The following is a 24,915-nucleotide window of genomic DNA, read 5'->3' on the forward strand; positions in this document are numbered from 1 at the left end:
GCCAGGGTAGATGTGCCGCGCTCTGTTTTTCCCAAGCCCCGAGAGGTAGGGACCGACCCTCCTTGCTCCGGCAAAACCGCATCCCCAGGTTGGAGTCCCGGCAGCCTTTGGCTTCCTGCCACGGCCTGTCGAGATGGAAATCAGCACACGCTTCACAACGATAGATGTTTTCGCTTGGAAAAGACCCAACCCTCTGTTTTTTAATTTTATTTTTTTTTTAGTGCAGCTCTGCCTTTTTTTTTTTTTTTTTTTTTAGTTTTCCATTTCTCAATCTTTGGGAATTGGCGTATTATCTGCTGCGTAATGCAGTTTGGCGGCGGCAGCGCTTTAGTGTCAAAGCGGTTGGGTTTCAGCCTTTCTCTGTCATAACATTGACTCGTGAGAAGGATTTCTGACACGGGGAAAACGTGCGGAGCATCTGTTAGGAATGGTAACTCTTAAGTTTAATTTTGACGTGGTTTCTACCGAAGATTGACAGCCCCGTGGATTTTCTGAAGCTGCTTCATCAGGGAACCTGACAAAAGTGGAGAGTAACGCTGTCGAACGTCATTTTTCTGAGCATAAATTAGTTGTCATGGCAAGCTTTTCCGCTCCACGTCTCCGCCGTCTGCTATTCCCGTGGCTCTTCGGCTTGGTCTGTGCCGGGGTGGGAAAACCCTGGGTTTAGCTGGGGAAAGCAGTAGAGTTTGCATTGCTGGAAGCTTATAACAACTACGTTTATTCCTGATAGCTAGGTAACTTAAATTCCTTCCAGACATGTTTTCTGCAATACTGAGAGTTTGGTAAAAATAGGATGCTATATTTTATGACCAACACGGTGCAAGGGACTTGTATTTAAATACATATTGGGCAAAAAGCTGTGTCTGTTCTTCCCTCTTGAGGAGCAGGTTTGGTTCCTGGGCTCTCTGCAGGTGGGATTTGTCCCATGGAATTTATCGATCCGTGTCCTGTCGTCGCGGTCGATCTGGGACCTGGGGATGGCTGGGCAGTTCTGCCTCGTGGTGTCGGGGAAAAACTCACGCTGAGCGATGTGAGAGTTGAGAGCTTGCTCTAGTTTGGGTCCTTCATTGCAACCTGCGGTGCTGGAAGAGATAAAAAGGGAATTAGCAATGGCAGTTTCTGGAAAAGAAAGTCCCTGGGTCATCCTCATGAGTTATATTGGTTTGAGCTGTCGGTGCAGGAATAATCACGGAGCAGTTGCATCCCTTGGTCTTTCTACCCAGCGGCGTTGGAAGGAAAAACTCTCACTGCTCTCCCTAAAACAGGTTGGCTGCTTCCTAGGAAATAGGGTCCAGGGATTTGTTTTGCAGCAACGGGCATGGGTTTAACTGCAAACCGTGCCAACTGGCCGAACGGGACCCAGCGGCTCGTTAAAGTGGATTTATTTCATGATGTATTTCTGTCATCGGGACGTTACCTTATACTTAGGATGTTCTGAATAGCTGGAGATACAGTATTTGATACTCCAGCCTTTCAGCAGCAGTAAATTCTGTGGGGGTTTTTCTTTCCTCACCTACTGCCGGTAAGAACTGTGTGCAAGTACTTAATGAAAGAAAAAAAAAAAACAAAACAAAAAAAAAAAAAGGAAAAAAGGGGGGTGTTAAGGGAAAATGGGACAGGGATTTTTTTTCCCTTTTTCCCCCCTGCGTGCTGCTGAGAAGTTGCTCGGGGTAAAGCAGGCTCGCTGGCAAAACTGGTTTCACGGGGGAGGAGGGGCTGCAGAGCTGTCGCTTCCCTCCTGTCTTGCCTGGCGTTGCTCCGGATTCGGTGGGGATCCCTTTCCCCCACCGGTGCGGTGGCATGACACCTTCTGCACCCAACAACAGGGCTTCAGGAGGCTGCAATTCCTCCAGCGGGTTTATTTGTTTTCTCTCTCTGGTACCGTCTGTAGGCGATGGTGGGGCTGAGAGCGATGAGAGGTGAAGAAGTGGCCTGGGAAAACGCTGCACCGATGGAAAACAGCTCATTCCTGTGTGCAGCCTGCTTCAAAGCTTTGCAAAAACCACGTCCACAACTTATTTGCTGGGGTAGAGCTTGATGCGGAGGCATTTCTGATGCTATTAATTTTCTTTGTGACCTTACCATTGTCTCTTTTTTTTTTTTTTTTTTCCCCCCCCATGAAGCTGTGAAGTGGAATGCCATGGCCAGTTCCTCGGACAGTGAAGATGACGGTTTCATGGCCGTGGATCCAGAAGACGCTGCGGTCGAAGGGACGATGGAGCAAGACGAGGAGCCGCATGCTGAGCTGGAGGTCGAGGAGACCAGGCACAACAGATCGATGTTGGAGCTCCCAGAAGAGGTTTTGGAATATATCCTCTCCTTCCTTTCACCGTATCAGGAGCACAAAACTGCTGCCCTTGTCTGCAAACAGTGGTATCGACTAATCAAAGGTACACGCAGCTGTAGTGAGAGTGCATTTTTTTTCTAATTGTGGGAACACAGATTCATATCCCAGCTGCTCTTCGCTTTGCTTTGGCCTCACCTGTGGTTTTCCCCTTTTAACTGAAACATTGGACTTCCGCAAAATGCTGGAGCCCCTCTGCTGTGAGGACAGGCTGAGAGAGCTGGAGGGGTTCAGCCTGGAGAAGAGAAGGCTCCGGGGAGACCTTGGAGCCCCTTCCAGTCCCTAAAGGGGCTCCAGGAAAGCTGGGGAGGGACTCTGGAGCAGGGAGGGGAGCCATGGGATGAGGGGGAACGGTTTTAAACTGAAAGAGAGGAGATTTAGATGAGATATTGGGAAGAAATTCTTTGCTGTGAGGGTGGTGAGCCCCTGGCCCAGGTTGCCCAGAGAAGCTGTGGCTGCCCCATCCCTGGAGGGGTTCAAGGCCAGATTGGACGGGGCTTGGAGCAACCTGGTCTGGTGGGAGGTGTCCCTGCCCAGGGCAGGGGGGTTGGAACCAGATGACCTTTAAGGTCCCTTCCAACCCAAACCAGTCTATGTTTTTATGATTCTATGAAAAATAGCTATGGGTCAGTAGCTTTGCTGAAGGCGTCGCTAATAATGGTGCAGAATTGAGCCCCTCAGCCTCTTGTACTTGACGAGTGAAATCCAAAACCTCCACTTATGCTGCTTTCAGATGCTCCCCGCGCGCTGCTGACGTGCAGCGCTGTTGACCTCGCATTCAGGCTTCCTTTCCACCCCACAGCATTCCCCCGTTGCCGGTGTCCCATGTCTAATGTGGCTGTAATTGTGCTTCGTTTGCGTCTTGCTCAGTAATTAACGTTCCCAAAGCTTACGCTTTCGGCTGGAAACAAAACCGTGTCTGGTTCTTACAGCTGTGCTGAAGATAAGTGGGATATAAAATCTACATTAATATAGATCTACATATTCAGACTTCCTGAAAGAGTAGCCCAGAGATACAGATACTTCACTTTGCCTCCGTGCGGCGTTAATTCTGAAGCCTTATGGGGATATTTTAATGCTAGATATATACGATACAACAACTAGGTAGGTAAAGTTTGGACAAGGACACAAGCGAAGCTCTTCCCTTCAGTAATTTTTCAATACCTTGGATGATTTCTCTTACGTTTCTGTTGGGGACACACATTTTGATTGCAAGCTTCATTCAAAAAACGGGCAGTTTAAGAGGAGACCACAGTTAAATCTGTAGGAAATGAGGCACGCTGCTGCACCAGGGTAACTTGTTTCTTCTGGAAAATGCAGAGCGGGCGTCAGGTGAGAAACACCTTTGGCAGACGCGTGGGGCGATGTCTAATTTGCGGACTCCTCCGCGCATGTGAAAGCATTGCTTGGATTCCAGGCATTTTCTGCCTTGCCCAGAGTTTAACAGGCTGGAGGTTAAAAAAACCACAGATACTTCAGAAGCAAGCATTGCACGAAATTCCTCTTTTTGCATAAGTTTGGGGCAGCAGCAGCCTGTACCCCTGTTGAAAGGGGTTGGTTTTTTTCAAGAGTCCGCGGCCCTTGGGCGCGCTTTCTCACGGGTCCTTGTTCCTGGCGCGGCCTTAAGAGCTGCAGAGGATGCAGCTGGAACGACCAAGCACCTGGTGATTCACCCCAAAAGAGTCTGTGGGAAACATTCCTGGAGCGCAGGGGAGGGATGAGCAGCCCGAGGCGCGACGTGGCATCGGAGTGAGTTGTCCGTGTCTCAGGGGATGAGTGGTGCTGAGCAGACGTGCCATTTTTGCAACAATTATAGCAAAAAAAAAAAAAAGGGGGGGGGTAATGTAATGGCTAACCTGCTGGCCACGAAGCAGAGGGGTCACTCGAGGTAAACACTCGATTTGTTTTCTCCTGGTTAATTTTTCCTGTTTGTCAGGATACATCTGCCATGAAATCCTATAGTTCGGATTGCATTTCCCGCGTGATTCTTGGCGACCAGCTGCTTCAGGACCCCGAGAATTCTTTTTTTCTTTTTTTTAAAAAAAAAAAAAAAAAAAGCCCAACAACAAACTTCCTGCTTTATATCCCAGAGTGTGATTTCTTGCTGGAGGTGTTCCTGGCACGGGGCTTTCAGTAAGCAAATCCTTGGGAAGAAATCTTAGCAGGTTGTGGCATCCTCAGCGCGAGGGCTGCCGTAGTAACGGCAGCGGATCATCATCAGATGCCACCGAGCATCTGCTGAGCCGCTGCAGTCATAGATCTTCACCGGACCTTTTTTCTTTTCCCCCTGGGGATCAGTGTCTGGCCCCTCTCAGCACAAACGCAGACACACGTACTCCATACGCAGAATTAATTGCGGCTCTGAGGCTGCCCGCCTCCGCGGAGGAGCCGTTGTCGGCCAGATCTGCTGCCTCGCATGGCTCAGGAGGAATATTTTCACCTAAGACACACGCTGAGTTTTATCACTGATGCCTCCTCTCGTATTTATTGTAGGTTCCTGTGCGGTAGCTGCATGCACGCTCTTAAAAATTCATTATCGCACATTATTTATCCTCTAAGGTCCATTAAGGGAAGGGCAGCTGCAGCTCCGGGGGGGGGCGATTAGGGGACAGCAGGTTTGTGTTGCAGCAGAGAAGGCTGGAAATGAGCTCCGGGAAGGCATGACACGTGCTTACCTTTCACAAAGGCTTCGCTTTACCCAGCTAGAGCTGGCAGATATCGGAAACGTAGTGAATCAGTTCAGTGAACGTTGCTGATTTCCCCATTCGCAGCATCCCTATTCTTTATTCTCTTTAATCCTCTGACTCTCCACCAGCGTGTTTATAATCTAAATACAGGGGTTCTTTATAATTGCTGTCACTTGTGCAACTGGGCAGGCACAGTTTGTTCCTAACGTGCCCCAAATTTTGCTGACACCTTGTTTTTTATTTTCCCTAGGTGTGGCCCATCAGTGTTATCACGGCTTTATCAAAGCAGTGCAAGAAGGAAATATTCAGTGGGAGAGTCGCACTTACCCCTACCCTGGAACCCCCATCACCCAGCGCTTCTCGCACAGTAAGTAGCTGCTGGGAAAAGCTCCGCTCGCCCCTTTTCAGCTCTGATTTGCAAAGGAAAGCTGGAACACGAGGGGTTTGCGCTGCGTCGCTTGGGATCTAGCCGTGCGGCGCGTGCCTGTCACCCGCTCGGCGTAACGCGCAGCTCTGCCAGCACAAGCACTTTGCACAAAAACAGGGATTCAGCAGCTGCTCGTCGTGGTTATTGGCTCGTTGCTCCTAGGAAATGTTAATGGAGCTCGGGTGGGATTTTCGCGTTCTGGTTTTGCGCGTTTTACACACAGATTTCTTCCACAGCCACCCTTAGAGTCTGAGCTTTGTGTTCCCTTCGATAGAAACCTCACTTAGCCCCGAGACTTAAGTCTTTACCGTCACAGCCAATGAGTTTGCGCGTCCGCAGCGCTCGGGGGTATACGCTGGCTGCTTTTCCAGCAGATCATCTTCTACATCAGTGAGTAAGACAATTTGGAGGAGGCTGAGTGTGGCTTGCTTCAAAATAAACACAGACCTGCACGTGAGAAGCATTGAGGCAAGCGTATTTGCTGATGGAAGTAAGCGATGCAGTCGACGCTTCGTGTAGGGGTGAATTTTTGCCCCGCTTCCAAGTTACTGGAAGAAAAAGCAGAGAAAGCATTCCCGTTGAGGGAAAGATTCTTAAATAAAACTTGTTATTTGTCGTGCAATAGCATCTAGCTGCCTCAGCCTGCTCCGCCAGGCGACGTAGTTGAATATGACAAAAATTCAGTCCTTGCGGCTTCGTCGCTGGGTCTGAGCCCTCCAGGAGGCGCTTCTTCCAGGCAGCAGATTTCGTTTTTCTAAAGGTAAATAACTGTGGTGTAAGCTGCGCGATTCCAAGAGCAAGCAAGCGTCAAATTTTCGTATTCCGTAGTAGTAATTTATGAAGCAACCGATGCACAGGCTCCTGCCAAGACAAGTCCAGGAGACGCTGCAGGAAGTTTGGGTGAAGTCATTGCGCTCTTCAGAGATTTCCTTGTCCTCCTATAGAATCGAAAAGACACCACCGTTCAGAGCTCATTTTTATTAAAGTGCTTATTAATGACTTGTAGATTTGCATATATTTTCCCCTCGGTTTTTGCAGCCTTTTTGCACCTGGGGAGCTTTAAGGCTAGCTACAAATTACCCCGAAGAAGACCCAAATATTGCACCGAGGACGGCGGTGCGCGATGTAATTTATTCTGCTGCCCTCCGGGGGCTTTCTCGGAGCGTGCTGCTGTTATACTCCTTCCAAAATGAGTTGTTTTACTAAAGCCGCTGCCCTCGGAGCACGTAATCTGTATTAGCCTCGCTATTTGACAGTGTCCTGGCTCTGGTCAGCCCTCGGTCGCTACGGAAGCGTTATTAATGCACTTTATGCGCAGAAAGCTAATCTGGATTAACTTGTTTGCTGACTTAAACTGATTTTTTTTTTTTCCAAGCGGTTCTCCAGATCTACGATATCCCTACAACAAAGCGTTGCGTGTTGGTGGGTGGATTCCAGTATTAAAACCGAAGCTACGAATCACTAAAAGCAAAAATTCAAACCCAACCTGTAAACCTACGACCTAAAATACTAACATGGGGGGAGCCAAGGTGAAGTAAGAACAGGAGGTTTGGGGAAGGGGGAAAGTGCGGGAGGACTCACAAACCCCCTTTATTTTTTTTAGGAGTGAGGGATTTGCCAGGTTTTGTGGGAAGGCGTCATCGGCCAGGCATGAGTCATTTGAAGCCAACAGGCAACGGTAACGGGAGTCAAAGAAGTGGCTGGGCTATCTCCCTTCCAGGATTTATTAGAAATATCCCAGAAATGCTCAAAAGGACAAGTGAGAGGATATGAAATAGTTAGAGGTCACTGTGTCTTCTATCATTTCTGAAGGGAGTAACGGAGAAGCTGTTTGATAAGGAATGATTAATGGAAGTTGCTCTCGTCTCACGGGGAGTGGAGCGTTTGGCAAGGTCTTTGATCACATACCTGGATGAGCTGGAGCTTTTCGGAAGGATTTGATTGAAGCTGCAGAACATCATGCCGTATCAATAATGCTGGTTTTAAGGTGTAAACGTACGGGTTTACTGGAAGAAATACTTCACGTGGAGGTTTTTGAGCTGAACACCAGGTATGAGGTTTGCAGGAGTCATTGAATTCTTTCTTCGCCCTAACATATGAGCCCACAAATATCATAGCAGGGCCGTGACTCATGCGGTTAAATAACTGGCCGCAATCAGAAAGCCATGTCAGAAGGCGCAGGAATGCAGAAACGGAAAAGCAGCGGAGGAATGCCGACCGTTGTGCCAGAAATATTGATCCTTTGATGGAAGAGTGACTAATTTTAAATACGGATTTTTTTTTATTTTTTTTTTCCGTGCAGTCTGGGGAGCATGGCACCACCGTGATGACTAATTAAAGCAATTTTGTGGGTTTACCCTGAGAGGCAAGGGAGAGGTAAAAGCTGGAATGTTGTTTGTTTTACAGGACGGGCTGCTTTTCCACCAGAGCTACGGCTCTTCATATCGCCCAGCTTTGCTCAATATAGCGCTGCCTGGTGCCTGCACTGAGTCCCGGGACTGCAAAGAACGGGGAAAATAGAGTTTTTAGAGAATAAAGGGATAGACGTGGGACTTTCTTTCCCCCCAAAGATGTGGAGGCAGTTGCAGAGCTGAGCTTTCCGAGGGCTGGTGCATTTTTTTTATCGTGCCGCAACTTGCGGCGTAGTTGGTGTAAACATCTGTAGCAGCCAGCGGGACCGGGCGCTTTCATCTGCAACCTTGCCTCCTCGGCGCCGCCGTCCCGCCGGCTCTCCAGCCCAGGGCGGTCAGGCCCGGAGAGGTTTCCTCCAAAAAAATACCCCAGCCCCGCGCTGGGGGAAGCGGTGGCAGCAGCTCAAGGTACGATGTTTGCAGCATCGGCTTGCCGGGGCGCTCCTGAGAACGCCGACGCCAAGGGCTGTCAGCCTTTAACCATAAAACTGCGGGGTTTGTTGGTGTTTTTTTTTTGAGCCGAGGGTTGCGTAGCAATGGGATTTCAATAGCCAAGCTGGATTTCCCCCCCCCCCCCCCCTCTTTCCAATGGGGAATATAACCTTTGAACTTGGATGGGTTACCTTATTTGATGTACTCAAAAGTTTAAGAAGTCAATGCCCTTCAATTATTGCAAAGGGCATTCAGCGTTCCCTTCCCAGTTGATCTTTTATTTCTGTTTTCTCGCGCTTCGGGTGAAAAGTCTGATGCTTTGCTGTGCCGCACAGAGGGGGAAACAGGAAGGCGCTCAAAGCAAACTGGCTCCGCGGTCACTTTGGGTATCGGGGTATTATTCTCTCCATTTCCAGTTACAAAGATACGCCGTCTCTGCAACACTGAAGCTCGGGGGGACACTGAATTTACTGGGACTTAAAAAAAAAAAAAAAAAAAAAAAAAAAAAAAAAAAACCAAACAAACAAAACAGAAAAAAACTAAAAATCCATCTGGTGCTTCCCACCCAAAAAAGAGCTAAAGGTCCCGGGGACTCACACCCTCCTCCCCTGATTTATTCTACACCTTTGCAAGTGAAAGCTGGAGTTTTCCCTTGTGCTTTTTCTCTTTCCGCCAAACTGATCCGTCTCCCTCGGCTTCAGAAGCTTTGAACGGCTTGCTACGAAGAAGTAGGAAAGAACAGTTTAAATTCTTTTGGTCTGGGATTAAAATACATGCCGCCGTGGTGCCTGGCTGGCTGGCCTGGTTTTTAAATCCAAATAGAGGAGAAGAATGCTGCCACCTCCCCTCAAAAATAATAAACGGGCTGTGCTGTTGTGTGAAGGCCCGTGCTTGCCAAGGGCTTGGTGTGGGGAGGAGGTAAGAGGCTCTTGACCTGTCATGGTTGAGGTAGCGATTAGATTTCTAAGGAAATCAAACCTTTCGAGAAAGGTGAAGTAGAAAAACCGCGGCGTTGCTTTGCGCCAGGCTTTAGTTGCACGTGTTTAGGGGGGGAAAGCGCTGGCTGATGCCTTCCTGGGTGGAGGTGACGTCGCCGCCTACAAAGGATTTTGCTGTGTAAAAATTATATAGGGTCAAAGCTTTAAGGAGTAGGTAAATCTCTAAAAATGCTCTTAATCGTTATTTCTTCCTGGATGCCATGCCAGGTAAAGCCGCTACACCACTATTTCTGTATCGTCCACCCCAGGCAGAGCTCCGACGCGATGTGCCGTAGCGTGTAGGTGTGTATTATAGTCGTTTGGCGAGACGTGGGTTGAGATGAAGACAAGTTCAGTTGCACGTAAGGACGGCGTGTGGACGCGGATGGGGAGAGCTGGGTGGTCTTCCCCTACGAGCACCGTTGCCCTCGTGCATCCCCGTGTCTCCAGCCCCCCATTCCCGCTGTGTGGTCAGCAAAGCGCCCCGGGCTTGTCCCTAAAAGCCAAGGGCACGAGGGCTGCTGGCTTTTCAATAGGGGATCTGCATGACAAGCCCCAGGTCAGACAATGGGACCCTCGGCAAAGGCCACCGGGCGTCACCGCGTCCCCCCGCTGAGCCATGGTATTGTCTGCGGGTGCTTGAATGCGCCGCTTTACGGCGTTGCGATTCATTCGGAGCGGGCGAGATGAATATCGCTGGCGTGTGTATGGGTGGGCTGCATTAAAGAGCTCTTTCACGCTGGAAATCCGTACCTCCAGCCTGCAAAACCAGGGCTGCGGGCTTGGATCGTTGGAAACCAGGGACGTGCTTGTACTGGTCCAGAGCGAAGCTGGAAGCGGGGACGGCTTCGCGTGGGGATTTGCTCTGAATTGTTTTCTTTTGCTACCAAAAGTAGGTTATCAGCCCTTCACTCCAGACGCTCCTTTTTCAAGTCTCTCTTTTTTTTTTTTTTTTTTAATCGCCTTTATGTCAGTAGGAGCTCTGGAGCAGTCCTGCGTCCCGTCAGGTCAGCTCGTGTCAGTCTATTTTTATTTTTTAACTGGTGAACAGCAGCGTACGACGTGTGATGGAGGGAGGGAGGGAAGGAAGGGTGCAGCTCGCACCCCTGCCGTGCGTCTACCTCTGCTTTTGCTTCAGCACGGAATAAATAATGCTGCTGCTTTTTGTCAAAGTGCGCAGTACTCGCGTGCTAATCCTTCATCTTGTCGCTGGTTATTTACGACGGCACGTGGTCCTCAACCTGGAGACGCTCCGTGGAGGGGCTCCTGCAGGATCACAAGTGCTTCTCACTCCGTCTCGGCCCCAGGGCCAGGTGCTGCCCTGCGCCACGCTCTGGCCCGCCTGAACTTTGACTTTTCCTCTTGCTTTTCGTGTTAAGCAGTATATATCGCTTGTCATGGCGGGGGCGATGACTCCTGCTCCCTCCGAGCCCTGGCTGGTACCTTTTGGTGTTCCCAGAGCATAAAACACCGCGGCTTTCTACTATGAACTGGCTCATGTCTGCGTGGGTATGATTTAGTGTGGGTTTTCCCCCTGGCTAGACTTGATAATATAAGCTCAAGGAATCGCCAGGGAGGCCTTGCTCGTGTTGAAAGGCGTGATATTAGGTTTTTATTCCTTTTTTTTTTGAGGGTGCTTGTGCATGAAGTTGGGCTTTACAGGGGAGATGCCTCGGTTCTGGGTGGGATTCGGGCGGCGAGTTCTTTTTGAGGCAGCGCCAGGACGATGTCTGGTCCCTTTTTGTAAGGAAATTGGGTGCTTCTGTCTCTGTCTAAATAGAGCCAGGTCGGAGCCTGCTGCTCTCCTGGCTGCTGCTAAGGGGCTGCACACAGGATTTCGTGTTTTGGGACCATCCATATGTGCGATGCTGAGTTCCTGGTGTCTGGAGACCATTAAACATGTCCTGGGAGATGGAATAACTAACAGAACAACACCCCGCCAGACAGATCAAGGCTTCAAAACCAAACTTGTCCTTTTTGCCAGCTACGCCATAGGCCTTTTTTTGCTAAAGCTCTAGGGGAGGGGAAGAAAGGGAAGAATTTTACCAAAAAAAACCAAGAATTGAGATTGTTTTTTTTCAGCCCGTGTCAGGTCAAGGGAGGATGGAATTTCAAACACGTTGCCGTCGCGGGCAGGTCAGTGGAGCAGACGGCAGGCACCCGGCCGACGGGTGCGGACGCAGATGAACCTGCTGCCCCATCGCCCAGCCCAGGAGCTGGAGTCAACTTCGCTCCTCAGTTCCCTGCTTGCAAACGTAGGATCTGGTGGGAGTTTGTCTGTCAAAGCTGCCGCCGAAGGATGAGCTTGCTCTTCCAGCATCGCCATCCGGCGCTCATCCCCACTCCTCCCGAGTTAGGCAAGACGTGGAGGAGATGCCTTGCCTCGCAGGGATCTCGAGAAGGTGAAAGGCAAGCGGTTGTTTACGAAGTCAACGGGTCTAGTTGCGTTTGAGGAGGCAAAAGCAGAAATTGGGAAACCCTCTTTGTAATTGCAGGGGTTTAGCTTTCTGAAAGCGTTTGAATCTTGCTCGTCCTCCACGTCAGAGAAGCCGAGCAAGTCCTGGCTGCTCTAGCTTAGGTTTAATTTACTTCTTGTCGGAGGTGCCCAGGTACCACAGCACATCATCCGCCAAATGTTTGCATATTTGATTATTTATTTTTTTTTTGCTGCGGAGTTTGGTTTGGGGCCAAAAGCTCTGTATTTCCCCGGCTACCTTTGAGGGGTTGTCAAGCGTCGTGTTGCCTCCCCGTTCCCCTTCTCGCCGCCTGATCCTTTCCCCTACGATGCCAAGGGGCTGCTCGCCTGAGATCCCCGTGTTTCAGTGGTGCTTTTTTGTGGTGAGACAGGATGAAATACTGTCAGCTTTGGAAAAAGAGAATAAGCGACCAGGTCTAGGTAAGACGGGCCAGTTTCTCAGTCTAATTTGGCAACCCTATAAACCATCCCAACTGGCTTAGAGAAGGTAAGTGTGCTGAGCACGTTAATCGTAGCTAATCTAATTAACTACGAGCTTCTGCAGCCTTCTTTGCGCTTTCAGGGGCAGCTCCGCTTAAGGGAATAATCGTCTCGGAAGGTTCTTGCTGGAGAAATCGTCTTGGAAGGTTCTTGCTGGAGATTTACGGTGGTCAGGGACACCCCTAAGCTGGCCCATGGTTTTATGGAAGTTGGGGCAGCCTGTCTGCTTCCTCCCAGGAAAGGGAAAGAAAATGATCTTTTTTTCACCCAAAAGCCTGAAGGTCAGAGACTCGGCTAATCTCTGTGTTTGCCTTTTTCCTAGGTGCGTGTTACTATGACGCCAACCAGTCGATGTATGTGTTCGGCGGCTGCACGCAGAGCAGTTGTAACGCCGCTTTCAACGACCTCTGGAGACTTGACCTGAACAGCAAGGAGTGGATCCGGCCCCTGGCATCAGGTGAGAGGTGGCAGATGTGCAATTCCACCCCCCCACACACACGCTTCATCAAAACTCACCTTGTCCCCGGGGCTGGCTGCTCTGATTCGGTATTTCCCCACGTGTTTTATCATTATCTGACCAGTTTTCAGGTTAGATCCCTTTTTTTTTTTTTTTTTTTTTCTATTTTTGGCCACAGAAGATGCGTGTTCTCATGCTGAGTTGTTTCTCTTTGCCTGGAGCAGCTTCCCGGTGCTGGTTCGTGCCACGCGGGATGAGTGACACTCACCCGCGCTCACGAGAGGCTGCGTTGATAAAAGCTGTTGTCCCAGAGCTGAGATTTTTATTTTATTTTTGAATAACTTTAGTAGCTGCCACTTCAGGTATTTTGAGGAGTGGAGGAGACATGCCCATGCGGGCTACCCACGGCGAGCCGGAGAGCGTGGGAAAACAGGTACATTCCTGCAGTCCACACGCTCGGAGCAGGGCAGGAAGACACCACAGATGATTGCCCACGCTGCTTTTTGTACTCAAAATGTCACATACGGCACGCTCGTTTTCCTTATATTTTTGAATTTGACTGAAATAACTTGGAGAAAGGCAGAAGAATTGGGGGAAGCTCTTGTGGCGGGGGGAAAGTCAGTATTAAACTCGCCATTTCAGCAAAAGCTTAAAATTTAACGAAGAGTAGGAAGAAGAAAAGGAGCTCAGCATCCACCGAGGGCTCCTTGCTGACTTGTCTGCTCGGGTGCAGGCTGCCCCTGACCCTGCTTCATGTGCTTGAAGTATTGTGGATTACTCGGTTATTGCTTAAAGTCGTGTTTTCTTGTCTGATACTTTTCTTTCTTATACGAAGTCCTCCAAAATCCACATGGTTCTGCGTACTGGTGTGATCTGGGAATCGGTCAGATGTCATTTTTTTGAAGCGTTAACTTCAAAAATGACCGTGGTGGTGAAGAGCTCTGATCAACTGTTTCTTTCAAAGTAGAGGCATTTGTAGATTCAGGCCGAAAGAAAACGGCGCTACAAATCCAAGCAGCACAACAAGTTGAAAAGGAGGCCTGTAGTCAAAAGCCGGCAAGCCCAATCTGCTAGAGATTTCGGAAGGTTTTGTAACAAAGATGTCAGACTAGGGAGCCGGATACCACGCTTTAATAATCCTACAAAATTCAAACTTTCAGCCTATATAGAAGGCCTGAAGAGAAAGGAAGTGAAATATGTTCAGCAGCTGATTTGTGATCTGCCGCTAAGTTGGAAGCAAAAGTTTTATACAAATTAGAATAATGGTAATATGCAGAATTCATTGTTAACAGATAAAAATAACGTTACACTTGGTGCTTGATGACCGCTGGCTGGCTATCGGTCTGCGCAACTCTCAATATTTTGATTTTTGCATCTGCGCACCCAACCGTGTGACGCCTACAGGTGAGAATTGAGCAGTCGTGGCCTTAAAATAGAGGAAGGAAACAAACGACAGTCTACACGCACGCGGAAAGCGGCTCTCGCTCTTCCTCCTTCCCCGCCGTAGCGCTCTCCCTCTGCTCAGGGGTGGAGAAAGAGGCCACGGGTAGCATAAACAGGATGCCGGGCAATGCGGACCTCTGCCCTGACCCAGGACGTCTATTCTTGCAGCCCAGCGAGTTCTTCCGTCGGCTTGAACGCGGGGCACGACTCGGCACTCGCGTTAACGGCTCCAGCCGCCGGCACCCAGCTCCCCATCTCAGTCACCCCCTTGGTATTTCGCAAAGTCAAAATTCCCACTGCCTTACTAACAAATAACGCTTTTAAAAGAACGAGTCCTGTGGGAATATGTGTCAGAGTTAAGTCCCATGGGAAGATCCCCCGAGGAAATATTTCGGCATGCTGTCATGAGCGCGTGTAGCGAGATGGGATCGCAACTGAAACTTCAGGCAGTCTCACCGAACAGAGCGCGCTCTTGTTCCTCGCTCTGCAGAGGAGATGAGTCACCCCGCGCTTGTGCCGGTGGTGGTTTCTTACACGTAACTGCTTTCTTTTTTTTTTTATTTTTATTATTTTGATGCCCTTAACCAGAGGGTTGGCACCCGCTGCCTGGGAAAGAATAGTGACTGGAGGGGGCAAAAGCAGAGGGCGCTTTGAACCTCGGCAATCAGGCGTAAATAAGGCAGGAGAGAGACTTTTATTAATTTTTTTTTTTTTTTTTTTTTAAAGAAGAGCTGACGTTGATTGATTAACGCTCGGCGTGTCTGCAGGCTAATTGCTCGTGGAGGTGAGGAGGAGTTCCCACCCCTGGCTCTAGAGGGTAGGTCTCGCTCCAGAATAAGACGGCAGTTTTTCCGCAAGGCCGGTTCTTGCTCGGAAAGGTTTGATCACGCTCTACTTGTGCCCTCATTAAGCATGGGCATCTTAGCTAATGAGACCTGAGTGGAGCTACCTGAAGGGAACGGGAGCGTGGTGCCAGGGCTGTGCTAAATGCCTTGGACACGGCTCAGGTTCATCCCTTCCCCCTCTCTGAAGGGCTTTTCCAGGAGAAAACACCCTTTTTTTCATTGTTGTTGTTGTTTTGCTCGTACCTGTTTTCGTTTGGGTTTTCTTACTTGCAGGCATTGGATGACATCAGAGCTGGGTAATTCATCTCCAGCCTGAGCTGCTGCGCTTCATCGAGGAGTAAATATTTAGCCTTCAAAGAAATAATTGGCCCACGTTTCGTCTTTCTTTAGTCTCAGGGAGACGGAGGAGGGAGATAATTGCTTCCAAAACCCCTGATTTTTCAGGTTTCAAAGTATTTTTTTTTTTTTTTGCTTAGATCTAAAACAATGGCATTGGCTTTCTGCTTATTAGGCTGGTGCCGAACGAGAGAGTTAATGCCTAGCTTTTATGTAGCGCTTTTCACTGGTGGGGCTTAACGCTTTACAAAGGAGGGTGGAAGGCAGCAGCAGGATCTCCGTTTTAGGAACGTGAACAGGAATGCCTCTCAACTCTTCTCCCTCCAGCTCTTCTGGCCACTTGGGAGCTACTTTCCACCCCCTTCGCTCCCACACACACGAGTCGTGCTGGAGCAGGAGGGGAGTGATAATTAATGGCCTGTATTGCGTGGGAAGCCTGCAGTGTTATGCCAGGGTAGGTGGTCCCTGGGAGGCAGGTGCCTTTCTCCATGTGATGAGGATGCTTTCTTTGCCTTTATTTGCGTAATTAATCTGGGCACTTCTTTGACTCGTAGCCTGTCTGCACAGAGGAGAGCCCGATGGAGGACTGGAGGTGGTTTACGCTGGAGTCTGTTTATCCAGCTAGAGGCGAGGGTTCGTCTCTTCTCTGTAACTCAAGCTGCAGCACGCCGCTCTTGCAGCCAGGGCACGGGCAGGATGACTTTGGTGGCAACAGTCCTCTGGTGCTCCCCAAAAATGAGCTCTCGTGCAGCCGAAACAGCCAGGAAAGAAACCAAACCCCATTTGAAACGGGGACTCCCAGGATTTAATGCAATGGGTGACGCAGGAGCTGCAGGGGTTCCCCTGGTGAGGGCTTTGGCAGGGGGTTGCTGACACCCGGAGTTGGCTACCCCAGGATTCAGCACTGGATCTGCCGCACCGGTGGCAGGGAAGGTCTGTCCCGTTTCCATGAAACGCTCTTGATGAGATCCCTTCCATCAATGTGCAATGAAAACTGCTGACAGGTCCTGGGAGGGGCTGCCTCGGCCGCCAGCACTGACCCAGGCCCTTTACCGTCCTCTGTGGCTCCTCTTCGTGTCATCCTCAGGCTGCAGCGGATAATTTCTAGGCAGAATTGAGAGCGTGTCCCCAGGCAGTTATCCTTCTGGCCTGCCTGTGCTATTTCAGACCGTGTGTGTCTGCAGACTTTCTCCCTTCCTGTATTTGTGAGTTTATATTCCTCAGGAGCCCTGCACTTGGCCTCTGTCTGCCAGAACCGGACACTAAACTTGGGAAATACCTTTTTTTAAATCGGAGAGAAAAATGATGGTACTTTTGCCCATGCTCCCAGGGGCTTATGGGACAGTGGTGGAAAGGCTTTCTTTTTAAAATCGAGCCTTTTATTGTGTTTATAAAGTAAGGAATGACAACCTAAAGACCAGGTCTTCGCAGGGAGAGGAATGCCAGCTGAAGTCCTACGGGGTCTGTGCATCATCCCTGTTTTTTCTGCTTTATTGTCCTCAGCCAAGTGTGATTCCCCCCCGCCATCTTCCCAACGGCTACCTGGGAATACGAGAGAGCTGGAAAGACCCCAGTCCCCCCCGCCTTGATGCATTGTGTTCTCCCACTGCCGGGCCGTGATATCCTGCTCTGATATCAGGGAATTCAGGAGACTCACGGCTCCGCTTTTCCTGTTTGCCGCGACAAGGCTCGCCGTGCGGCCAGCCCCGCGTCCACCCTTCCGTCGGGGGCCGGGGGGGGGGGGGGGATAAAACTCCCCAGAACTTGTTTCCTGGTGGGTTTGTCTCCCTGCAGTCATGCTGCGTTCGTTTTTGCTGGGGAGGCGGGAAGGCTTCTCATCTGTTTTCTCGAGATTTTCAGAGTAAGAACAGGCTTGGAGGCAAAACTTGTTCGTTAGGTGCTCTGATTTTCTTTGTCCGTGTTCGCAGCATCAATCATCACAGCAGCCACATCGGAGCAGCTGATCCTGCCTGTGTCTTACTGCTTCAGCCTGAAAATGAGTAGAGACCGTCAGCCCGAAGTTTGCTCTTAAAACCTTCTGGGTAGCTTTAACGCAACGCAGTAAATGTGCAAAAAAAAAACCAACAAAACCTCTCCCACGTCAGTTCTTCTTGGCTCCGTTCTTCCCCCAGGTCCCCTCCGTGCTTTGAGTGGGAGCTGCTGGAATTTGAGGATCAGGTTTTTTCCCCTTGAGAGCCGAGGGGAAGGTGCCTTTGATGGTGTTGTGTCAACAAAACGAACAGCCCAAAGGAGGCAGGAGAGACTCTGCTGTCACCTGCCCGAGGGGGTTGTATCAGATGTGGTCCCCGTGCGGTGGGAGGCTCTCAAGGCTGAGCGCGCCAGAAACCTGCCCGTTAGTCGTCAAGAGCAAGCGGAGCAGTTTGCCTTTGACGAAGCTGCGTGAAAACCTTGCCCTGGGCAAAAAAAAATAATAAAAATAAAATAAGAGCCCTGTTTTCATCATCTTGTAGAAAACGGTGGCGAGTTTTGAAAGCAGTCGGTGAAGGTTCGTAATGCCGGTCCCCATCTGGGGTGGGCTTCCTTGCTCAGCGCCTCCTGGGTGGCGTGAGCTTTGTGGGGCCGAAAGGAGACGTGAGCAAGGAGGTTTGCAGGGAGGGGACGCGGTGGTGCGGCCGAGAGCCTGCAGACACCCAGCTCTCTGCGCCCGCAAATCCGTGTGACGCCTTCGCGCGTGGTGTAAATAACTTGCAGGACCTCGCGGCTGCCGGGCGGTCCGAGCGATCGGTGGGGTTTCTGAAGAGTAAATAGTCGTTATAGTGAAAACCATCTCGCGTTTGGATTTAAAACCCACTGTGCCCGAAGATGTCCTGAGATTGTGCGGATTGTTCAGTCCTTCGTTGTGTTTTGCATCTTCTTTTTTCCGCATAGCGGTAACCAGGTGAGACTCGTTACTGAAATACTCTGCCCTGGCCCCATATTGCAATTCTCCTGCTTCCGTTGCAGAGTGACTTGCCTCGCGGTAACGTAGTGAGCAATCTAAGACACATCCTTCCTTTGGGGGTTCAAAAAACCCCGCAAAATCCTCACCCGACCGTGCCAGTAGCCTCTCTAGAGCAGCATTTCTCAGTCTGTGGACTGCTGCCGGTCCCCGAGCCACCAGAAGGGAGCTTGCGAGATGTTTCTTAGCAAAACGAAACACCTTCCCCCGTACACGGGGAAGGCAACCAAGGGAAGCAGGTTTCGAAAATAAGCTTTCAAAATTTAGCCCAACTCGTTTCCCCGTACAGCCCTGGCGGGGAGGCTGCAAAATGGTCTTCGTGTACCCCCGCGTTTCGGAATTCAGTGCAGTGTTGAACGGCAGCTGAACTGTTTAATTGAAGGCGTGCCTAATTTTTTTAATAAAATCTGGGGATCACCTTGAGCACGCTGACACCCTGTCGTAGCTGCTGGCCTCCTGGGAATCAAAAGGAGTGAAAAGCTGATGCCTGGCACAGGATAAGGTCTCTAATTTTGACCTCGGCTACTGTCTGCGGGTGTCTGATACTTCAAAGTCGGATCAGGTTAATGAAACGGATGGAAATCCATCGCTGTATGTACGGTGTCTTTCTGCTGTCGTAGTAGTGAGTGCAGCCTGGAAGAGTGGAAAGCTTTTTCTCCGGCCCTTTTCCTGATCTGGTTTGTTTCTTCCTCGTTGCCCTTTGAGTTCAGTAGCAGTAGGGCGTATTCCTGCCCTCGCAGAGCTAAAACTTTCCGCGTTATCATCGAAAAAATCCCTGACTTTCCCACCACGATCAAAATGCTCTTGGAGCCCTCAAGCCCAGAGTGACTTGACCCCGTCGGAAACTCAGCCTTCATTCTGGTGAGTCTGCTGCCTGACCGGAGTTTGCTTATCACCCCGCTCATTTCTGCCCTTCTGAAACAAAACCACAACTTTCCGGGCTTCCTTCTATGCCGTCCTTTGGGATGGACGCCGTTGCGGCACGGGCTGCTTGCGATTGCTTTCTCTGATTTAAATATATGGAGGTTTTTTCCCCTCTTTGGGCCCACAGGTTTCCAAGGGGATGAGTAACGGCTCCTGCAAAGTGCCTCTGACAGCCGTATCCTCCAGCCCGGTGTTGTCCTGTCGGGCTGGGAACGACAAGGAGCGCTGAAGGGTAAAGCCTTTCTGAAATTTAAGCTACGATGCAGAAATAAAAAGGCAAAATGCATCTTTTGAAGAAGAATCCTGGTAACCAGAGAAATCTAGCTGGGGGTACGCATAGAAATGCCGCGTGCAGGCACGCCGGGCAGTAGCCTGGCCGCTCCCGGGTGAAAACCGCGTCTGTACAAACCTTAGAACATTTATTTCTATTGCAAAACACGACTTTGCGGGGAGGGCGCAGGCAGCTGGGCTTGCTGCCTTTAGAAACGGCAAGCTACGCCCTGCTCTCCAAAGGAAGCAATATCCGTGAATATAGACTTTAAACTTCTTTATTGCCTTTCCAGAGAGCAAGCCCGGAGCTTGTTTAGCAGGCTCTGAGCTGCGGCTCCGTGGAGCTCAGGTGTTTCTCGGTGCCTTTCGGTCCCTCGGTTCGTCTGCGCGAGACAGACAGGAGGCTAATTTGTTCCTTTTCTTCGCTTGGGTGGTTTCGAAAAACATCTCTAATGAAATTTGTGTTATTAAATACGAAATATTTCAGGGGCGAGAGATGAAAAACTGACAGGTGAAGGTTGCTTTTTTGTTTGGGTTTTTTTTTTTTTTTTTTCCAAAAGCGATGATGCCTCATTGGGAAAGCACTGCTTGTGCGTGGAGCGCTGTTTTCCAGGAGATTAATCCGTCGCTGTTTGGGTTCTATAGGATTGCTCTGCGACGGTAATTAGTTGCCTAATCTGGGTTTAGGTTTACAACACACATCTACCCTCCCTTTGATTTGCCAGGCCCTGTCCTCTTCGGTTCACGTGGCCTCTTCGGTTCATGTGGCCTCTCCGGCTGTTTGCATTTAACCTCTGGAAGCTTTTCTTGTTGTCTGGCTCCGTCGTCTCCTGAATCGCGCTCATCCAGCCTCGCTGCTTGTGTGCGGGTAGATCTCCCCCCTCGGGATGAACACCCTGCCGCCACCGACCCAGCAGCATCACGTGAATTAGACCAGGGACGCAGAGGTAGAAAACGCACTCAAATTGGGCACGGATCTGCTGTTTGCAAGGATCTGTCCTGCGAACGCCTTCGGCGAACCAGGCAGGAAAAGCCGAAAGACTCCCTTCTTCTTCCCGGGAGCCTGTACGGCTCCTGGAGGCTTTCTGCTTGGGAATCTGCTCCCTACAAAAAAAGCCGCCTGCTTGGAGAGAGCAGCTTCAGAAGTAAAGCCCTTAAACTCTCCAGCTGGTCTGCGTGATGGGAAGTGGAGGTGGGCTACTGGGCTACTGGTACCAGGGCGAAAAATACACCTGCGCCTCCTGTTCTTGAGCACGGCATCTGAAAACCATCTCGCTGCGTGGCTTTCTCCGTTCCTCCCTGCCCCGATCCTGCAGCCTGCCCCTTTCCCCAGCTGGCGCTGAGTAAGTTATCCTTATGGATGCACCCGAGCCGGGTTCCCGTAACGTTTCCAAATACTCCCTAGATCCGCCGAGGTCACGAAGTCACTGCATAACTTCGTTCCTCTCTTACAGCTTGAGGGTGGGGGGCAGAGTCTGTTTGGCAATTAAAATAAGGAGTGACTGCTCCTCACCTTATCCGCAGGGACAGCGGGATGCCGCTGCCGTCGCCTCTCCGGCGTGGCAGGAATGTGGCGCCAGAGGCGGGCAGGAATCGCTTTGAAGAAGCCAACCCGCCCGCACACAGAGGTGGGAACGGGCCCAGGACTGGAGGCCGGCGGCGGCAGAGCTGGCTCACATCGCCTCTGCCCGAGGGAGCGCTGAGCTTGCTTGTGATGGGGGTGAGCTCCTGGCTCGTCCCGTTGGTGATGTTGGGTGAGTTGGCTCTGCCGGAGCCGTGTGGCATCGGATGAAATGGCTCCGTCTGCTTCCTTTTGCTGGGTAGATGCTCCATAGCCAAGGGATGGCTAAATGAGCCATCGCGGTGGTGCTGAGACTTGGTAGAGGCGGTTTAATATCAGCAAGCCAAAGCAACTGGTGGTTTCTCTCTCCCGTTCCCAGCTCTCAGTGCGTCGCAATAGTCGGAAGTTGGGCGAATTTTCGTCTTCAGATGGAACTCGGAGAGGGAAAAACAGTCCCCGCTGTGGGAAATTCGCTCATCAGAGCAATGGCTTGCCTGCTTTCATCAGTAGGTCAGAGAGGCTTGTCTCTCTGACCGTGGCACTTCCGCAGGGAAAGATGCTTTACCCCTCGGATGCCCTCCTGTCCTGCCTTGGACAGCTTGGCCGGACGTGGGGGGAATATGGAGGGGAAAATGCACCAGAGGAGGCTGAGAGAGAAGTGGCTTGAAGGGATGTTCGAAGTGATGACTCTTTATCAGGGAGTGGAGCAGTAGGGTGAGGGGGAACGGGTTTAAACTGAAAGAGGGGAGATTTAGATGAGCTATTAGGAAGAAATTCTTGGCTGTGAGGGTGGTGAGCCCCTGGCCCAGGTTGCCCAGAGAAGCTGTGGCTGCCCCATCCCTGGAGGGGTTCAAGGCCAGGTTGGACGGGGCTTGGAGCAACCTGGGCTGGTGGGAGGTGTCCCTGCCCAGGGCAGGGGGTGGCACTGGGTGGGCTTTAAAGTCCCTTCCCACCCAAACCATTCCGCGATTCTATGATCTGGTTTTCCTCTTGCCTCAGTACAGGTCCGGGAACTTACGGTTCTCTTTAAGGCAAGGGAAGAGCTGAGCATCTGTCTGTTGGTGCAGAAATGGAGTCAGGCAGGAGGAGATGCCCTGCATCTGCTCATCCTTGAGCCCACGAGTTCTCTGGTTCTCTTTCGGCGAGATATTTGCCATTGAGGGCCTGGGGCTCTGTGTAGGCTGCGATTAAGACAGCCCTGAAAAAGGGGAGCTGGTTGTCCTTTCCCTTCCCCGTCGCACTCACAGCTCGCTGGCTCTCCCCCCTTCTTGCTCCTGTTGGAAAGGAGACACCCGGCTGGTCAGAAGAGCTGCCAGGAGTTTCCCAGGAGCGCTTGCTCAAATGGGAGCTGGCAACCTTGCCGCGGTAAAACCAGGAACCCTGCGCATCTAATAGAGCCGGAGACTTGACAAGGAATGGTTTTGGTGATACTCTCATTTCTTGGAAGATGAGAAGAAAAGGGATTTATTCAGGATTTTAAATCCGCCTGTACGGCATTCGTCTCTCTAGAAGCTTTCTTGTGTCTCTCTGCATGGAGCAGCCCTTCTTAAGATGCTATCGGCGTGGATCGAGCGGAAAGGCATGAAAAATAGCGTGTTGCTTTAACCTTGTCGCATTTAGGTTCTCAGAGAGAAGCTCCCTGAGCACAGATCCCTCCAGAGATTAACGGAGGAATTTTTCCCACTATTGCCTTTATCGGCCTCCGGGATGGATACAGAGAATTTTTAGCTCGATACCCATTTGCGGCGACGCACAAAGGTAACCTGGAGCAGGGCCGGGGCTGGCGGTGGAGGGCTGGCTGATGCACGGCGCTTTTCTTCGTCGCCAATAGTACGCGCTCATTTTAAACACGACCCCGGGCCATCTGAAAATACCGCTGACAAAACATGCTGTATACCAAAATTGGGGAAAACTATTTGCAGCCCTGTTGGTAAATAAAAAGTCCGTGATTTTGCAAAAATAGGTTTCCTGGGGTTGGGAGTCCTTATATAGACAAATAAGTAGTTGTGTCTCGGTGGTGGTGCTGAGCACCCAGTAGCTCCCGATGAGTTTGGAAACTTCTGGAGGTCTCACCCATCTGAGATTTGGGTACCTGCCGTTGAAAGGATGAGTGGAAGTCTCTCTCCTGCGGTATTCCTTCCTGCACCTTGGAAAGCCGGTGCTGGGAGAACAATTTGCTTTTTAATGGTCTCAAAGCTCAGGCCTGTAATCTTTCAAACTGGTACTTCCCTAAGCAGAAGTTAGGGTTGATTTCCCCCCCCCCCCCCCCCCCCCGTAAGGATTTTTTTTTTTTTTTTTCCTTTCAGGGGTCTGACTTTTTCCTGACGCTTGATTTCACAGCCCGGCGGAGAATTTAATTTCTTGCCGCTATCTGCTCGTCCGACTTTGGCTGAGCGGAGCCGAGGTATTTGCGAGCTGTCGGGAGGCTGCGAGAGCAGCCAAGGCATCTGTGAAACCTTCAATTTTATTTCCATATCAGGAAAAAAAAAAAGGCTTAAAAATATGCAAACGGGCGCCCCAGCCACACATACTGGTTGTTTACGTTGGGGTTGTCTCAGATATAATTAATGCGTTGCAGCAGAGAGGAAGCTGATAGCCTGACCCGGCTCCTGCCCCGGGCTGGTGCCGTCATCCCAGACGCCGCCCTGGGCGAGAGGCGCGGGAGGTACCGGGGTGTGATGGAGGTACCGAGGTGTGATGGAAGTTTTCCTGACCACAAGCTCCTCTGGGGCATTTTATATCGAGTTCTTCCTTTCCTCCCGGCTCTGTTGGAAAGCTTTCCCTCCTCGATAGGTACATTCACCTTTCGGGGGCAGCTCCGTTTTGGGGTCAGTGAAGTAAAACCCCGCTATCCCGTGGCTAGAGAAACCTCGTCGGCTGGGAAGGAGTTTCCAGGAGCCTTGGGAAAGGTCCTGCTCGGAGGCTTGGGGCAGGCTGTGCTGACACCTATCGGCAAGAGCTCCTCCCGAGGCATCCCAGCCAGCGGGGCACGCATCCCGACGGGAGTTTTTCCTTCTTTGAGCTGATGGTGCCGTTGAGCCTTTGCCTTAAGGACTCTCTCCACCAAGATTAACTATGTAATACCGAAGATTGAATGCGCAATATTCCCTTTACAGTACGTACCCAACCCAGCGTGATGTGCTTTCAAAGACTCTACATGCTCGCAGCCGGATTTTTATATCTTTCACAAAAGCATCTGCTGGAAAATCTCCTTAAATCTGGTAGGCACGTGGAATGACGAAGCACCAGCTCATGCTTGTCTGCAGTCCAAAAAAATGAACATTTCTTCCTGACGTGAAATATTTAGGGAGTTTGGCGTTAAGCGCCGGATTTACCGGAACGAGGGGAAAAAAGCGCGCTCCTCGTGTGAAGAAAGCGTAGTGGAGGAACCGATGGCTTGGAAATGAAGTTAAGGGGAAAGACGGCAAATGAGGGAAGAGCTGGTTAAAAGGGAGATGTAAAAAGCCGGACTGAATATCCCTTCGTGTGTTGGACTGGGGCTTTCAGTAGGTAGATGTCGGATTTTCAATAAGTAGCTGCGTTTTCTTTCCAGCAAACTTCGGAGACCAGCGGAGCCCCGCTCTTCCCAGCGCCGAGTTTTCCGCGCTTATTGGAGCAGCCTTTTCTGACTGTGCCCACAGGATGCTCTTTAAAGGATGGCCGAGGGTTTTTTAGCCCCGTGGTAGCTATAACCTCAAATTACACGGCAGCCATTTCCTGAAATGCCGGTAATTTGGGGGTTCTCTGTCTGAAATGCTTCTGCTGCCTCCCTGGTGCCGTGACAAACAAACCGGGAGCGGGATTTGAGCAAAAAGTGTGGAGCTCAGCAGAGCCGGGGCACGCTCCTCCGCTAACCCACACATACCTCCCTCCCTTCCCTGCAATT

At 50.7% G+C, this 24,915-nt stretch overlaps 1 protein-coding gene across 1 annotated transcript in view; it reads left to right on the forward strand.

The window, feature by feature from the left end:
* The window catches only part of FBXO42 (F-box protein 42), a 51,946-nt gene that overhangs the window by 13,493 nt on the left and 13,538 nt on the right, over positions 1 to 24,915 (forward strand). Inside the window, exons 2-4 of the mRNA XM_063353926.1 lie at positions 2,124 to 2,390; positions 5,282 to 5,398; positions 12,557 to 12,691. Coding sequence (XP_063209996.1) covers positions 2,141 to 2,390; positions 5,282 to 5,398; positions 12,557 to 12,691 — 502 coding nt within the window. The 5' untranslated portion in view covers positions 2,124 to 2,140. The remainder of the gene's footprint in view (positions 1 to 2,123; positions 2,391 to 5,281; positions 5,399 to 12,556; positions 12,692 to 24,915) is intronic.

Source organism: Chroicocephalus ridibundus, chromosome 16 (assembly GCF_963924245.1).
Source record: "Chroicocephalus ridibundus chromosome 16, bChrRid1.1, whole genome shotgun sequence".
In the NCBI taxonomy this organism is placed as follows: domain Eukaryota; kingdom Metazoa; phylum Chordata; class Aves; order Charadriiformes; family Laridae; genus Chroicocephalus; species Chroicocephalus ridibundus.